The sequence below is a fragment of the Aythya ferina genome, assembly GCF_964211825.1.
Source record: "Aythya ferina genome assembly, chromosome: 15".
Taxonomy (NCBI): Eukaryota; Metazoa; Chordata; class Aves; order Anseriformes; family Anatidae; genus Aythya; species Aythya ferina.
Window position 1 is genome coordinate 3891785 of NC_140314.1, and position 17095 is coordinate 3908879.

A 17095-nucleotide genomic window follows, 5' to 3' on the forward strand; every position below is an offset into this window, starting at 1 on the left:
CTGGGCTTAGGAAGGATGCTGAGCACACGCAACTGACGGGTACGTGTCCTTGTCGGGAGCAGGGCCAGCCCTAGGACCCCCGGGGGACAGCTTGGACCCCAAGGATTTTTGGGCAGGTCGCTGGGAGCTCTGCTAGAGCGGGCTGCCAGCAGCCAGGTTGCTTGTTCCTGGGGATTTTGGTGAGCAATCGGGGAGTTAAATGAGTATTTTTTAATTTCCACACAGCGTCTTGCAGGACACGGAGCTGGAGAGCACGCCGATCGCTGTGCAGATGGGAGGGCTCGGTGGGCGCCCGCGGGGCACCGGGATTAATTACTGCTCCATCACAGGGGAGGTGTCGGATGTGGCTGGGGGCGCAGGGGAGATGCTGCAGCACTCGGTGCTGGCCCGGGAGGGCTGACACTGTTGGGCTGTTCCCATGCTTTTGGGGTTGATGTGGGGCGGGTGGGACCGGCTCGGCTGTCCTCGGAGCGGCCGCAGCGGTGCCAGGCACGCAGCCTTCGGCGATGCTGCGACCTGGCGAGCGGAGAGGGACGAGCCTGCTGGTGTCTCCAGATTGAGCTGTCCTTGTAAAACAATTGGCCAGGAAATATCCCCGCCGCCAGCTTTCCCTGCCCTCTCCATCCCCTGTGGGCTGAGAACACAGTGGGAGCACGGAGAGCTGCTGGGGAACGTGGGCTGAGCGGGGACGTGCCCAGCAGGATGGTTTCCATCCTGGCACGAGGGAAAGCTACCGTCCCTCTGCTAGCGGGATGCGTGTCCCCAGCTGGGGACAGCCCTTTGGGGCATCCCTGAGGCTCTGACACCTCGCATTGCGTTTGCTTGTCCAGGCAGGGGCTGAATCTGCAAGAAGCCGGAGCGCACGAGTGCAGATCCCTCGAGTGCTCGTGGCCGCTTCTTCCCTTTTTCTTCCTCCTCCTCCTCCTTTCTGGGACTCGTGAGCGCTCCTGGGTGAGCAGGAGGTGAGCTCTGGAGCTGGGCCGGCGGCAGGGAACCCCGCGTCCTGCCCCGCTGTGTACTTTGGCCGCGGTGATTCACGGCTGGAGGAGCGTGGCACGGCCGCCTGCCCGCCCGGGGCGCGCGGGCTGCCCGGGGAGCGCGTGGCGTTCCCGTGCTGACGCAGCCGCCAGCAGTAGTAAATATTGAGCAAGAGCCGCGTAAAAATAAAAACAGCCTGGACGCGGAGTCCCACGTGGAATGAAATAAAATTAAAAAGACAATAGAGGTCTGCGCCGGGCTCGGCTCTTAGGGCAGTGGTTTTTTGCAGCGTGGTGGTGGTCGGGCCGGAGAAGGCGGGGAGCACAGCCCTGCTCTGGAGGACCCCGTGTGTCTGCAGGGACCACCGCAGCTCTCCTGCAGAGATGGAAAGGAGTTAAATTGACCGGGCTGTTCTGGATGAGACCGGAGCCCTTCAGGGGACACGACTCGAGGCTGTAAATCCGGCCCTTAGAGCGGGTGCCAGCGGGGTAGGGGCAGATTTTGGGGCAGAGCAGCTGCAGGGACGGGGAGTGGCTGCGCTCCGGGTGCATCTGATCCGGGGGTTTTGGTTTCAGCCCGCCGTGTCCGGGGGCTCGTATCGCTGTCGTCTCGTGTATGGCAGCGAGTCAAGGCGGCTCCGGTGCCTTGGGTGTCACTAGAGCCATCCTGGCAGCCAGGGGAGGAGGTGGCAAAGATTTACGCCGTCAGCACTCCAGGCTCGCAGCTGCTGGCGAGCCGTAGGCGCGGGCACGAGGAGTGGCCACCGCCGTGCTGCGCGCCCCTGGGGCGTGGGGTGTGCCAGGGGGGGTCCCAAAAAGGTCTCCCCTGTTAAGGTGGCATTAGGGGACGGGGGTGCACGGGTGATGGTGAGCATCGATAGCCTCTTCTGGTGTTGTGGGGACAGGCTGGCTGCTGGATCCTCGCCCTGCTTGGGTCTCTCTGTTCCCGTCCCTGCTGGGGAAAGGGGACAGCTGGGGGTGGAAGCGGTTATCCAGCTGCCTGTCCATGGGCTGCTGTCCCAGTTGGCTGCCGTGATGTGCTGTGGGCTGGACTGGGGGAGAGGTGACCGTGTTCCCGGTCAAGGGCTGCAGCTCCGAGTGGCCGGGAGAGCTCCTGGTGGCGAGGGGGCTGCGGTTGCCCTCGGATATCCAGCACTGAAAACACCCAGTGGAAATAAACCCGTGCTGCTGTGCTTCCCTTCCCTGATCCCTTACACTCTGGGTTCAAGCTGTGGGGTGAGGACTTTTTAGCTGGGGCCCCTCGGTGTGTGCAGCCCCTTGCGTCACCCCAACCCGCTCCCGCTGCCTCGCGGGCTGGGGAGGAGAGGCGAGGTGCTGGCGGTTGGCAATATTTCATAAGTGGCAGAAACCCGTAACGGGCAGACGGGTGCAGGGGCTGGGGGGGGGGTTACTTCACCTCTTCCAGGATCTTCCGGTGCTGGGGCTGTGGTTTTTCGGGCAAAAAGGGCTCAGGCACGGGGCCCGGCTTTGGGGCGTGCTGTGGCCAGCTCCGCACGTGGCCACTTGGCCATGTAGGACATGGGGCTGTCACACAGCTGCGTCCTGCTGCCCCGTTCCCTTTGAGGGGACAGCAAAGGACCGGAGAGCCATCCACGGCCATGAGCAGAGGCTTTGCAGATGCTGCTTCTCCCTGGTGTGTTGGTGATGCTGATGCTGCCGGGTGGTTGGGAAGGTGGGGAGCAGGTACCCCATGGAGGTGCTGTCTCGGCGTTGTTCCCACTTGCTGCCCGTTGCCCTTGGCAGGTCCCCAAGCGAGCTGGCACCTCCGTGCTGGGCTGGCAGCGAGAGGACGCGGCGGAGGTGCCGTCCGGGCTGGGGTGGAGCAGCTTTCCCAGCACCAACACACACACGTGCCGCACCAGGCATGTCGTCTGGCTCGTCCTCCGGAGCCCTGTCCGGGGGAAATGCGTGCTCAGCTCCAGCATACCCCCTCCTGCCCTGCTCTTTCACAACCCTGACTCGTCTGGCTGGGGCAGAATTTCAGGCCTGGGGACTGCCATGAGCGGAGGGGCTGAGACGGGAGAAATCCTGCGGGTTAAAAGCTCGGGGCGATGGCTCCTGGCTGCTCTCTCCTCCCGGGGAGCTTGAGGCAAACCCCGAGCGGGCTGAGCACGTGGGGCCCGGCCGCTTCCCCCAGCGCGACCTCCAGCCTCCAGACGTTTGGCGTGCGGTTTGTGCGGTCGCTGCTATCTCCTCTCCCCATCGCATCCCCTCCCGGCGCTGACTCACCCGGCTGTACCTCTTCCCCGGGCCGCCTCGGAGAGCCGGGCGGCGCTGCAGTTGTGGCAGCCCGGCTCAAAACATCTGCCCCTGCCGAGTTCCTCTAATAACAGCCCTCAGTTGATAGCTCCTGCACGAAGCTGGTATGTTTTTGGGGGAGATGGAGGCAGGGCAAGATGCTGGGATGTGCCCGTTTTGGAGTCGGGAAGGAGGGCGCGGGCGTGCGCCCCCGCTCCGTGCCCATCCACCGCCGCAGGAGCGTGGGTGTAGAGGCAACAGGAGCTGCAAGGAGACTTTTTCCACCTCCCCTGGCTCTTTTCCTCATGAGGGTGAGGTTTTCCAGCAGCAGGACGTGTGTTTTTGGTGTGGCGGGGACAGGGGGCACGAGCAGCGGGCTGCGGGAGCGTGTCCCAGCCTGACGGGGCACGTCCCTGGGCAGCAGGGCTCCTGCGCTGCTCCAGCAACCGCCCTGGCCCCGGGGCAGAGGGAGACGGTTGCGGTTTCCCCCTCTCCCCTCCCTTTCCCCTGGCAGCGGGCCGTGGTTGGGGTGAGCTGTGCGTTGCTCACTGCGGTAGAGTTTCTCCCCTTGGCATCGCTTTCTGGCGCGGAGATGCAAGGAGGAAGCAGCTCTTGCCCGCGGCCACCTCCTGCGAGCGCGGCTCCTCGGCACCCGGAGGAACCCTATCGCCTCCAGGACCTGCCCGGGGCAGCGGGACAGCAGGTTTTGGGCTGTGAGAGAGTTTTGGGGCAGCCCCGGGAGCAGGAGGACTTCATGAAGGGGTGCCTCGGGGTTGCGTTTCCATCGGGTTCGTCCCCTGGAGGGATCTGGCCCCGTTTTCTCCTCCCTGGCCCTGCCGCTGGTGAGAAATCGGACGAGGCTGTGGGTTTGGGTGATGAAGCAAATCCTTGCACATGCCTGTGCCCTGTTTTCCCCACCTGCAGAGCTTTGGGATGGGCAGTGAGCCCCCGTGCTGGGATGAGGCTTCTCCCAGCCCCAGTGCCTCTACCAGGGCTCGCTAGGGGTGCTGGCAGGGGTGCCCAGCACACGGGGTTTGGGGCTCAGCTGGTGCAAACCTGCCCCGTGCTGCACCAGGTGGGTCCTGGGCATGGGAGGTGACAGAGCTGGGATGCTCCTCGGCTGTCTCCAGACCTAAGTGGGGCTGGAAATGCTCCCGTGTGAGGGTTTTGGGGTTAAAAAGGCGAGGATCGAACGCGTGTGCGCTCACGGTGCCTTCACAGGATGAATTGGGAAGTTTTGGCTGCTGGGAGCAGGCTCTGTGTTGAGCCTCGTGGGCACAGCAGCCAGGAGGGGTTGGTGTGAGGGTGATAACACGGGAACAGGGCGAGCAGCAGGAATTGGAGCCTCCTGGAGCCCGCTGGGCTGTAGGTGCACGTGGGCACTGTGCGGAGGTGCATGGAAGAGGTGGAGGCTGTCCAAATAACGTGAAATATTGGGTGGCTCTCAGGGTGGTGCTTCACGTGCAGCTTCAGTAGGTTGAACTCCATCTCCTCGTGGGTTTTGGTGTGGTTTTGTTTTGATCCGGTTGGATAGGGGACTACTGACAAAACTCATCCTTGCCTGCTTGCTTTCAGTGGGATCGATGCATTTAGGGGGAGTTTGTGGCTAACGGGATCTGAGAGGAAGGGTGGAAGCTGGCAGAGGGCTTCAGCGGCTCCTTCGGGTTCTCCTGGTGGCTTTGATCCGGTCTTTAAACGATGGCACAGCCTGGGAACCTCCTGCCTCAGCAGGTTCTCGGGGCAGAGCGCGGCGCTGGGGTGTGCACTGCGGGACGGGTGCCGTGTGGTGGCAGTGTTGCAGAAGAATTGCTGCCCGTAGCCAAGAGCTTCTTTAATTACCACTATTACCCTGATTGCCTTCACCACCACAACCCTGCCGCTGGTTATTCACATCAGGACGCTGCTGGGGGGGCCGCTTGCAGCGGACTCAGGCTGTGCCCAGAAAGCAGCACCCTGGGCTCGCAGCGCACCGGCTGCGTGTTTGGGGTCCCTCAGAGGTGCTGCTGGGCGAGGGGCGAGCTGGGGGACCCCCAAACGGGTAGCCAAAAGGGGGGAGGACCCGAGCAGTGCCCCCCATCATGGGCTGTGCCCTGCCTGCTGTGGGGAACCGTGCGCATCCTCGCAGCCCCCGCTGCTGGCGCGCGAGGGGCCGCCAGCCCCAACAGTCTGCGCTCCTGCGGGGCTCGTTCCAAGGCGGCGGGGCTGAAACGTGTTTCCCTCTTCTGTTCCCGTCTTCCTGCAGGCTTCTCCCATCTGCCTAACGGGCTCTACCCGTCCTACATTCCCCTGAGCCACCTCGAGCCCCCCAGTGCCGGCAGTCCTCTGCTGGCCCAGCTGGGGCAGCACAGCCTCTTCGAGTCGCAGAAAGGTGAGTGGGGGTCCCGCCTGGTCCCACCCCGTGGTGCTCAACCTCTTTGGGATAGGGGATGTCGAGGGGAGAGCTGCACCCCCTGGGGTTATCGCCAAGGGATATTTCTTGGGTTTTAGCAATATTGAGGTCTGAAATGTGGCTGTGCCGTGCAGCAGAAGGCTCGGTGTGCAGCAGACAGGGCTGTCCCGCGTCCCACCTGAACCACATGGAGGTTCCTGTCCCATCTCCTCTACTCTGGTCCTTCCCAGCCTCCTGAGTCACCGCAGAGACGTCCTAAAAACCCTCTCCCTCCCAATTTGTCGCCTCTCCCCTGTCTTTTCTAATCTGGTGTCTGCCTTTGCTCCGCAGATGGCTTCTACCTGTCCAGCCACGCGGGCCAGTCGGCTCTGCACCCGCAGCCGCCCCTCTCCAGGACGGCGGGCAGCCACACGCCGAGCACCCTGCTCCGGGAGAAGGACCTGGGGCAGCTGCACAAGAGCTCGAAAGAAAGCCTGAAGGACCCCGGCGGGAAGGAGCGGGGATGCCGGAGCGACCTCTCCCTGCCCTTCGCCAAGAAGGAGGGCAAGCCCAAGGAGGAGCCACGGCCCCGCAGCGTGGTAGACCTCACGCAGGACACCAAACCCGACGGCGACCGCAAGGTGAGCGTGGTGGAGAAGGCGGTGAAGGTGGGCGAGCGCCTCTCGCCCTTCCTGGCCGAGCACTTGCCAAACCGGGGCGGAGGCGGTGGCGGCGGAGGAGGAGGAGGAGGCGGCGGGGAACCCAAATCCAAAAACCCGCTGCAGAGCTCGTCCCTCAGCAACTGCAACGGCGGCGGGGACCCCATGCTGAAGGTCCTGGGCGCCGAGCAGGACCGCTGTGCCAAGGACCCCGCTCGGCACGACGAGAACATGAGGCCTTCCGCGCACGCCCACGCCGAGCGGCTGAAGCGGGGCGAGCCCCTGCTGCCCTCGGTGGGGGCTTTGCACGTCTCCTGCAGCTGCCCGTCCCCGCACCCCTCGCAGCCGGGGAAGATGACGCCGGCCACCGCCTTCCCCCCGCAGCCCGTCCATTCCAGCATGTACACCATCTTCCCGCCGGCCAAGGAGCTGGGGAGGGAGCACAAAGTCATCGCCCCCACCTTCGTGCCTTCGGTGGAAGCCTACGACGAGAGGAGCGGGCCCATCCAGATCGCCTCGCAGGCCCGCGACAACAAGGCGAAGGACAAGGAGCTCGGCAAGGTGGGGGTGCTGCAGGCGCCCCCCGAGCGCTGCCTCGCCGACGCCCCCCGCCCGCTCTTGTCCCAGGACTTCTCTTGCCACGGCGACGCCAAAAGGATGGAGGCGCTGAGGGAGAAGGGCTCGGTGATCAGGGCCAACTCCATGGCGCTGAAGAGGCAGGTGGCTTCGGAGCCTTTCCTCAACCGGCCGGGGCTGGGCTCTCCGGAGAGCAGGGACTTCCTGGCCTCCAAGGACTTGCTGAAGCCGAGTCCGGAGGCAGAGCATCGGCCCTGCGAGCGGGACCGCTTCCAGCGCTCCGGCTCCAAGGAGGCGGCCAAGGTCTACGGCACTTTGGACTCCTCTCGGCAGCACCTGGAGCACGGCGCGCTGAAGCCGCCCGAGCAGAAGTGGAAGCCCTTCGAGATGGGCAACTTCGCCACCACGCAGATGGCCGTGCTGGCCGCCCAGCACAACCACGTCACCCGGGCCGAGGAGGAGGCCAAAAAGGTTTACCTGGACCCCAGCGGCTTGCCCCGCTCCTCGGTGGTGGGCTCGCGGGGCGCCGCCGACGTCCTGCACCCCACCTCCCACGGCGAAGGCTCGGCCATGCAGAGCCTCATCAAGTACAGCGGCAGCTTCGCCAAGGAGACGGCGTCGCGGCAGAGCTGCGGCAAGAAAAGCCCCTTCGGCGGCTTGGGCAACATGAAGTTGGACTCCTCGCAGCTGGGCACCTCCAAAGTGCAGCAGCTGCTGGCGCAGCAGCCGGCCAAGCAGCTGAAGAGGGATCCCGAGAGACCCGAGAGTGCCAAATCCTTCGGGCGGGAGAGCATCAGCTCGCAGGGCGAGGTGGAGGTGAGGCACTTGCCCGTCGGCATCGCCGTGGCCGTGGCCCGGCAGAAGGACAACAGCAGCAGCAGCAGCAGCAGCAAGCTGGCGCCCAGCCTGGCGGACCGGGATCGCTCGCTGTCCCTCAGCAGCATCAAAGGTGGGTTCCCCAAACCCATCCTGGGGCTCTCAGCACGGGTCTGCGGGTGGGTAGAGCAGCCCCAGCACAGGTTGTGTGGTGTGAGCTGAGCTGGGCGTCCTCAGCTCCCTGTGCCTCCTGTTCCCAGCCAAGTTTTGGTGGTAAATCACGGCCAAACGGGGCTCCCTGTGCTGATCCTGTCCCCATCCTTGGGCTGTGGTTGAGGCTGCACCATCCCTGCTCCAGTGGTGCTGGTGTGAGTCTGCCCCGTGCACTTTGGCTCCTCCGTGGACCACCAGCTGCAGCCCAGAGCTTCACGAGGCTGTGGCAAAGCCAAGCTGGGTCCTGTCGGCATCCCGCCCACCCCGCGGTCCCTGCCTTCCCATTTTTCCCCCGTAGCCTTCCCCATTTTTCTCTTTCGCCCCCCTCTCCGCGTTCCCATCGCCTCCCGGCGCCCTCGAGAGCCGCCGGGGGACCCGGTGGGGCAGCACAGGGAGCTGTTTGTTCAGCCCTCGCATCGCCCAGCCCCTCCCGGCTTGCTTTAAACGTAATTTACCGAGCCCGGACTAAAAGGGCTGCAAACAAGGGCTGGATTCTGGCAGGCCCACGGGCGTGTTGCTAAGGGATGCAGTTGGCTTTCAGACAGAACACAAGCCTGCTTTTCTCCTCCTCTCGCCCCCCAAAAGCTGTCCGTCCCCCCCCCCAGCTTTGTGTGCCGGGAGATATTCATCTAATAACATCAGCTTGCTTGCGCTGAGTGGACGGTGCTTGAATGTTTAGACCTTTTAAGAAGCAGAAAGCGGGCTTTAGCGGGCTAATCTGTAGTATTTGGCAAGTAAAATGCAAGTATTTAGCGCCGGGCATCGGTCGTCAGGGAGACGGGCCCGAGCCTTTCCCCTGTGCAGCAGGGATTGAATTTTTCTCTGCGTCACGGTGGTGGGGACAGAGCCATCATTCACCGCCGGGACAATCGGCGGTCTGTAGGGAAACGGGCCCGTCCCGCTGGCGGGGCTGGGGCTGGGGAGGAGCTGCACGAAGAAGAAAGGGTGTGCGTGCACGGGGGGGGTGAGGACAGGGCCATAAAACCGCCTGGAGACGGCTGCTGACCCTCTTTGGGATGGAGAGGTGTGTGCCGGTGTGCAAAGCATCTTCCCTTTCTGCCTGAAGCCCGTGGCAGGAGCCTGGGGAGAGGATGCTGGGCGAGATGTTGTCTCGTTCCTGGATTCCTTCTGACAGTGAAAGCTGAGGGAATTGGAGGCTTGACAGCAAAAAAAAACACAACAAAACCCAAAACGTGGGCTGTCCAGGTTTGTGGGAATACCCAGCGGAGCCCTCCTTGAAAAGGCTGCCTGTCAGCAGAGCGGGCTGGATGTTACGGGAGGCTGGCTCCTGTGCCAAACCTCAGCCAGACGCCAGAGCCGGGGGCCAGGGTGCAGCCATGCGAGGCCGCCGAGCCCTGCAGGGTGCAGAGCATCTTCCAGGCTGGAGATGTGCTGGCAGGGAGCACCCAGAGCCGTGGGGAACCAAGCACCTTCCTCCTGGACCCACTGATGGCCCTTTAGAGCGTCTGGCAGCTCGCTGCAAGCAGGGCTGGGATTTGGGGGTCACCAACAGACAGGGAAATGTGGAAGAAATGTGTGTACAAGAGAGTAGTTGGGGAAAAGGAAGCCTAAAATCAGGCAGCTGGAGACCTTGGATGAAATGAGAGGGTCCACGGTACCTGCTCCGAGCAGGGCCAGCAAAAAGCAGCTGAGGGTGTGCTTCTTCCTCCCCTCGCAGACACAGCTGCTGCCCTGCCAGGCTGTGTTTTAGGATTCTGGACGAGCTGTTGCTCCAGCCAAACACCTAGCCCCTTCTTTGGACTCCTGCCCTCATCTGCCATCTGTGCCCCTGCCTCACCGGCCCCTTTCCTGTTGTGTGGTGTGGGAGGGGGGATGCAGATGCCCGCTCCGGGGTTGGATTGCAGCACCCAGCCCTGAGAAAAACCATGTTTTTCTCAGCATCTGTCACGTTGCCGCTGCCTGTTGCAGAGGGACAGGGCTTTGGAGCACACCCAGGCTGGTTTACAGGAGCAGAAGGAGCCTCTCAGAGGCGCAGCTCACATCCCTGCCCCGTGAGATGTGCTCAGCCTGACCGTGTGGTTTGATGCAGGGATTTAGCCGGGCCTGTGCCCTTCTGAGATGGGAAATCCACCACCGTCCTTTGGCAAAAATGGTCCTGTTGGTCCTGCTGCTCCCAGGCTGGAGGCTCTCCTGTCCTGGGAGAGCGGCCAGAAGTGGTGAGTTGGTCCCTGGATGGCTTGAAAAATACCAACCTTGAGCCGGGTGCTCCCAGGAACCCCTTTTATGAGAGCATCTTGGTCACGTAGGCAGCCCAGCCATGTCTCTGGGGTTTGAACCTGGTAGTTTTGAGGAGAGAGAGCTCGTCCTGGGCTGCTGCTCGCCTCTGATGGCTCTGGCTGTCTCCTAGGGCACGGACGCTCGGAAGACGACTGCGGGGACGAGAGGAGCCGCCACCGGGACAGCCACCTCCTGGCAGGGCGGCTGGAGCGGGATCAGGAGAAGCTGCTCAGGTGAGGCTCAGAGGGCAACGGGGTCTCCATCCGTGGCTACCACAAGCCACATTTGGGATCACGCTTGTTTTACAAGCTGGCCCCGTCCCCCTGTGCTCCCCCAGTGCCCCGTAGCACTCAGCGCCTTCCTTTCCTTCTCCCTCTTGCCTCCCCCATGACCAGAGAGAGCAAGGAGCTGGCGGATTTCGCCCGGATTCATCCCTCCGGCTGCGCCACCAACGGTTTGAACTCCAACCTGATGGTGACGGGAGGCCCGGCCCTGGCGGGCTCGGGGCGCTGGTCTGCAGACCCCGCTTCTCACCTGGCCGCGCACCCCTGGCTCCCCAGGACGGGGAGCCCCTCCATGTGGCTGGCCGGCCACCCCTACGGTGAGTGCCCTGGAGGCAACGACACGTCCACGGGGTGCCCAAACCGCTGTGATCCACTGCCAGGTATCTCAGAGTGCCCGGTGAGGCTGCTCGTTGATGGCAGGGGATTGGGAAGGGGGTGTTGTGGAGCTGTCGGATGCTGGGTGGCTTCTTGCACGGGTAGGAGCTGCCCGTGTCCCTGGAGCTGTGACCGTGCTGTTCCTTCTTCCAGGACTCGGCCACCCTTCCCTGCACCAGGGCATGACTCCAGGCTTCCCCCCTGCCATGGGGGGGGCCCTCCCTTCTGCCTACCAGTTTGCCAGAGACCCGCAGTCGGGGCAGCTTGTCGTGATCCCCAGCGAGCACTTACCGCATTTTGGTGAGTCCCGAGGAGGGGAGGAGGCTTTGGAGGTGGCTGGATGGGAGCGTGCGTACCCGTGGGGACCAGCAGCTGCAGCTCTCGGGTGGGTGTGAAGCAGCTTCTTGTTGGGTGCGTTTTGGAGGTGGAAATGTGTCGTCTTCTGCGCTGGCTTCTCATCGTGTGGAGGACCTCGTGGGGTTTGGCTCTTCGGTTAGGAGAATCTGCTCTTGGGATCAGGCAGGGATGGGCAAACCAAGGCTGCCTAGAATCGTAGAAAGAAATAGAGAGCAAAGCAAGAGAACAAATAAAGAGCAAAGCAAGTCGGAGACCCTCAGGACCTACACGTCAGTGGGAGTGGGGCTGCAGAGAGCAAGACAGCACGCCTTCCCCTTCGCATTTCTGGTTGTGTTTTTGCATAGCTGGATGTCCGGCATCCCCACACCGTGCGGTTGGGGTAGATCCGCTTCCCCTGAGCAGCCCTGAATCCTCTCACCCTCTATCCACCCCTGTCCTCGCGCCTCCTTGACCGTGCCTCTGCTCATTTCCCCAGCGGAGCTGATGGACCGGGCGCCCCCGCTGTGGCCCGCCATGTACCCCCCGACCCGGAGCTCCCTGCAGCACGCTCACCAGCTCCAGCTGCTCTCCCACCAGCAGCTGCTGCGGCAGCACGAGCTCTACATCCTGCAGCAGCAAGCGGCCCACGCCATGGAGCTACAGAGGAGCGCCCAGCTCGTGGTACGTCCTCGGGAGCTTCCAGCTTGGAGGCGGAAGAGCCTCGAGTTGGGGGTTTTTTGGGGGGAGAGCACAGCCCCGCGGGTGTTGTAGGGGTGTTTTAAGGGCAGGGGTGTGCTGAGAAATGCAGTGCTGGTCCCCAGGAGCTGCGGGATTTAGTGCAGCACGCAGAGGTGGGGTGGTGTTAAAGGGGTTTGGCGTCAAGCCCTGGAGCAGCGGTGGCAGGAGAGCACGTGGCTTTAATTCCATCCTTGGGATTGTCCCTGATTTGGGTGGTTTCAGCCCTGTTTCCCTCCAAACAAGCCTCGTGTGGCAGCTCAGAGAAGCAGCTGCGATGCTGGCAGTGATCTGGGTGCTGGAGCCAGCTCCCACCCACCTGGCAGTTTTGGCAGCGGGGAGGTTTCCTTGGGGTGTGTTTTGCACCCAGTTAATTTTTTGTAGTGGTCATCTGGTTCTCGGCCTTCGTTTCACGTGTGTGCTCGCCAGTCTGGAGGCTTAGAAATAGAAACCACTTCCTCCTGGTTGTGATTGAAAGCTGAGACACCCTTCACGTGGCTCCGGGAGCTGGGGCTTTGTAAAGAAAACTATTACAGACCCCATGATGTGTCCCAGAGCAATCTACATCTGTTCCTGCAGAGCGTCGTTCAGGTGCTTCAGGAGACCTGTCCTAGCTCTGAACACTTGAATTCTTCTTGTCCTGGCACTTAGGAAGTGCTGGTTTGAGATCAGTGCTCCATCAGATCGGCCTTAAAGTGGTGCCGCAGTCAGGAGTGTGTTTTTTGATAGGATGAGGTCTATTTTTGATAGGATGAGGTCTATTTTTGATAGGATGAGGTCTAATTTTGATCGGATGAGGTCTGGGCCTCGTTGGGCGCTGGGTCTGCGCCGCTTCCCAGGAGCAGGCGGAGATGCCGTGCTGAGTTGTGCTCTGCTCTGGTCGCAGGAGAGGTTGAAGGCAAGCGAGCAGCGAGCGGACATGGAGGAGAAGGTGACGAAGCGGAGCCTGGACAGTGCCAAATCGGGCCTTCCCTCCTCTGCCCCGGGCCTGGTGCACCGAAAACCTCCCGTGCTGTCTCCCAGCGCCTCCACGTCCTACAGCAAGGCTGTGAGTCCACCTCCCCTCTCGCCCAGGGCCTCACCCGTGTCTGTGCTCAAAGCTGAGGTGATCCAAAAGATGGAGGAGCCACCTTCGCAGCCAGCCTACTCCTACCCCGCCACCCCCAGCTCCCATCCTGCCAGCCCGCCCCCCGCCTCTCCGCCCCCTGCCCCTGCCATCCCTCCAAAGGAAGAGGCGCCCGAGACAGTGGAGAAGAAAGACCTGGAGCTGGAAAAAGAGGCTGCCGGTCCGTTCCAGGCCTTGTTCCCAGGTAAGAGAGCCCTGCTTTGGCAGAGTCCCGGTGTCTTTGTGCCTGCCTCCCTTTTTCTCCTCGGCTCTTTCCTGCTTCCACCCTTTCCCCCTAGAGAAAACCACGGCGCTCCTCTCTGAGATGCAAGAGGCAAGGACCGGGGTGCTGTGAGGGGCTGGGATCGATGCTGGGGTTGTAGGGGCACCTGGTGCTGAGGGCTTTCTTCTTCCCTTGGGTCGAGCCTGGGTTGGTTCCTCCGGAGCTGAGGTCTCCGTGGGGGTAGGATGCGGGGTCCAGTTGCAGTAGGGTGCTGGGGAGGTGGAGAAGGGATGTTTGGGGGCTGCTGCCCGAGGCAGAGGGTGGCATCGTGGCCAGGAGAGAGGTTCCCCAGCAGCCACCCTGTGAAAAAGGAAGCGATGAGAGTTGATGGAAGCAAAGGGAACCCCTCTCTGTGCCTTAGTGAGAGAGGGGGCTGCTTGGGAGACCTGGACGTTCACACATCCCTTCTGCTGTCTCGTAGAGATCCCCCCGGGATACCCATTCCAGTCCCTGCCTCCCTCCTTCGGAAGACACTACCCCTACCTCCTCCAGCCCACCGCCGCGTCCGATGCGGACGGCCTGGCTCCTGACGTCCCGCTGCCTGCCGAGGGCTCCGAGCACATGGAGCTTTCTCCCGAGGTCAAACCCATCCACCTGTCTCCGTCCAAAATGCTAGAACCCATCCAGGCGGCGGCCGAAGAGGAGTCCTTGGAGGAGCGGGTGAAATCGGAGGTGCAGATGGAGGAAAGCCAGGAGGGCATCTGCGAGCAGGACATGGGGGCTCTGAACATCGCCGCCGCCTCCGCCGCCGCCGTCCCGGTGCAGAACGTGGACAACTGCAACCTCCTCCTGCATCAAGGCGAGGCCCTGGGTGCTATGGAGCAGGACCAGGAGGATCTCCAGAGCTGCCCGCCTCCTTACCAGGTCGTGGCCTGCCCCGCGGAAGCAGAGGCTCCGGCGGAGACGGGGAGCGGGGCAGAAAGCTGCTCCGTGCACATGGACTACGACGGCTCGCTCGTGCACGCGGAGACCGAGCCGCCCCAGATGGACTTGACGCCGCAGCGGGAGGAAGCCTCTGTAGCCATGGATCTGCAGGGCGCCGACGTGCCCTGCGGCAGGGAGTTCCCCAGCCTGCCCCCCGAGGAAGGGGAGCAGGGGCCGGAGATCCCACCCTACACGGACGAGGCGATCTCGTGCCAAATGCCGGCTCTGGACATCAAGCCGGGCGACCCGCTGGCTGGGATGAACGCTCTGGTGGCCGCCACGGAAATGCCGCAGGCTTGTTCCTTGCTGCCCGCTGCCAGCGTCGCCCCGTCCCAGGTGAAGCTGGAGGTGTTACCTGAGCAGGCTTTGGAGCACTCCTTCCTGCAGGGGATCACTCTGCTGAGCGAAATCGCCGAGATGGAGCTGGAGAAACGCAAGCAAGAAATGCAGAGTAAGTGGTGGGAGCGCCGTCCGGCCGTGGGGTGTCCCTCGCACCCTCGGCCACGCAGCAAGGAGCGGTGCCCCCAAATTCTGGCGCTTTGGAGGGAGTCGGAATCAGGTTTTTGGTGCAGTGGGCTGAGGTGCACGTGGCTTCTGGACTGCCCTCCCCTCCCAAAGGCCCTCTCCGTGTCTAGACAGCTCGCGGTATGCGGAGCGGAAAGGGAGCCCCACTTGCTCGGAGCCGCCAGGGTAACACCCTGCTGGCAGGCACCGAGGCTGCAGGCTGTCGGGGTTTGGCACGGGAGGCCCCAGTAGCTGGAGAGGATGCTTTCCAAGAGCTTGGCAGGTCCTGGAAAGATCTCACCTTCCAGTAACTTCCTGAGGCCAGGCGTGGTGGGAGCTGCCAGTTGCGCTATGGCTGGGCACAACGGGAGGTCTCAAGTAGGGGTCGGGGGCATCAGGGAGGCTCTGTGAGCTGCCACAGCCCAGAAAAGGGGCATCAGCCTCTCCTTGTGGGGCTGCTGTTGCAGGATGAACCTCTGTAGCTTTTATTTTTTCCCCCCTATCCCTCCCAGCAGGTCCAGAGAGTTTCCCTGTCCGGCCAACGCTGGAGAGTTTGCTGGCTGCCAGCACCCACATGCTCATGGAAGTACTTTCCACCCCCTTCATGGAAAGTCTGAAAACCATCCGGCTGCCTCGAGAGCTGAATCCCAACAAAAAATACAGCTGGATGCAGAAGAAAGATGAGCCCGTAAGTAGCTCGTGGCGTGGCTCAGCCCGAAAAGCCACAGCCCGCGTCGCCCGTGTGCATCCAGCAAAGTTTGCCAGCGCTTCCCTCCGCGCTGGGAGCCGAGCAGGAGGCAGGGAGCTGCCATCCAGCCTCCTCCCTCGTTTGTAAATCCCCACCACTGATCTCAGCAGGCCTCTCCGCAGCCCCAGAAGGGGTGTCTGTAACACAGAGCCAGCAGGAGCTCCTATCTTAGCGCTTTGGCAGCGGGGGGATAAGCAGCGAGAGTGGCAGCAGGGATTTTTTTTTCCTTTCTTTTTCTTTCCCGACTCTTCCCCGTGGGAGAGACTGCCAAATTCTTTTGTGCCCAGCGAGTAAATGTTCCAAAATGGAATATTTTGATAAATAAGGGAGAAGACACTCCATGGGTGTAGTTGATTCTGGAGGCTGCTTCCCAGGGTTGCTGTCCCGCAGAGCTCTTAGCATCCCATGCACAAGCCCCAGAGCAGCTCGGCTTGGCTGGTTTTGCTCCGGTCCAGCTCTAGGGTGGGGGGCGAGGGTGCTGGAAGCACGGAGGGTTTTGCAGATCTTGGCCACTGCTGGTCACGCCCTGACCTTCTCCTCCCCACCCCAGATGTACTCCATCAAATCGGCCATCGAGAACATGGACGCGATGGAGCTGGACTACAGGATGAGGCTGGCGGAGCTGCAGCGGCGCTACAAGGAGAAGCAGCGGGAGCTGGTCAAGCTGCAGCGGCGCCGGGACTCCGAGTAAGTGGCAGGCTGCTCACCCCGTCTTTTTTTTTCCAGCTGGGCACTTGCACTGCCCCTTGGTGCCGGAGAGAAATCAGCCCTCCATCCCTCCATTTCCTCTCCTCGCGGTACGGCTCGCCAGGGCTTTGCACAACACACTCCTAGGCTATGTGGCACAGCAGCCTGAGCACTGGTGAATGCAGCTGGGAGACCATATTAGAGACAACCTTGGCTTCAGCAGCTCAGTTTAGCAGTTCGGTGACAGGCGAAGGTTCTGGGTTGGCTCCCGTTCTCGCTTGCTTTCATTTTTTTTTCCCCTTTTTCTTCCTTTTTTTTCTTTTTGTTTTGGATTTATTTGCTTTATTTTTTTCTCTCGTTTGTTTTGCTTTTTTGGTTGCAAAATTTGATTTTTTTTTTTTTTTTCCCCTTTGCTTTTTGTTTCTTTTTTCCGTTGTTGCCTTGGTTAACAGTGAAGCGTGTGGTTTTTTTAAAGGGAAAAGCATGACGAGAAAAGTAGAAGCTTGGCGAGAAGAGGCCCTGGAAGGCCCAGGAAGAGGAAACTTGGATCAAGCGCTCTGTCGCCCATTAAGGAGAGAGGGAAGAGTGACAGCAAGAGTGGAAAGTAAGGCTGGAAATTGGGGAAGCCGGGAAAATGGCAGGGTCGCTGCACAGGGTCGCACTTGGGGAGAGCATCTCGGACGCTAGTGGGGGCGATGTGTCGGCAGGCTGGCTGCTGGCAGCAGCAGTGGGAGCACGGAGCTGGCCTCCTCCTCGCGGCCGTGGTGCTGGGCACAGGCAGGGCAGGCAGAGCAGGGAGGTGCTGAGATAACGGAGCAGCCTGCGAGGCGAGCTCTTGGTGATGGGGAAGCGTCCTCGTGTGCTGTCGGGAGAGCAGGAGCCGCAGGGCTCGTTGCAGAGAGGCTGGTGTCAAAAAAAAAAAAAAAGAAAAAAAAAGGAAGGACAGGGCTAGGTTAGCTGCTTCCTCGGGCCTTGCTGCTGCGTTTCTTCTGTCTTCATCTCCTGTGC

At 62.1% G+C, this 17095-nt stretch overlaps 1 protein-coding gene across 5 annotated transcripts in view; it reads left to right on the top strand.

Moving 5' to 3' along the window:
• The window catches only part of TNRC18 (trinucleotide repeat containing 18), a 51474-nt gene that overhangs the window by 10446 nt on the left and 23933 nt on the right, over nt 1-17095 (top strand). For 2 of the 5 annotated variants that reach the window (XM_084536253.1, XM_084536255.1), the window contains exons 3-13: nt 5479-5604; nt 5956-7788; nt 10237-10339; nt 10502-10707; nt 10919-11065; nt 11598-11782; nt 12723-13146; nt 13646-14599; nt 15165-15340; nt 15951-16087; nt 16563-16691. In XM_084536253.1, the coding sequence (XP_084392379.1) occupies nt 5479-5604; nt 5956-7788; nt 10237-10339; nt 10502-10707; nt 10919-11065; nt 11598-11782; nt 12723-13146; nt 13646-14599; nt 15165-15340; nt 15951-16087; nt 16563-16691 (4420 nt within the window). The remainder of the gene's footprint in view (nt 1-5478; nt 5605-5955; nt 7789-10236; nt 10340-10501; nt 10708-10918; nt 11066-11597; nt 11783-12722; nt 13147-13645; nt 14600-15164; nt 15341-15950; nt 16088-16562; nt 16692-17095) is intronic. The other 3 variants (XM_084536254.1, XM_084536256.1, XM_084536257.1) reach the window with 2 other exon arrangements.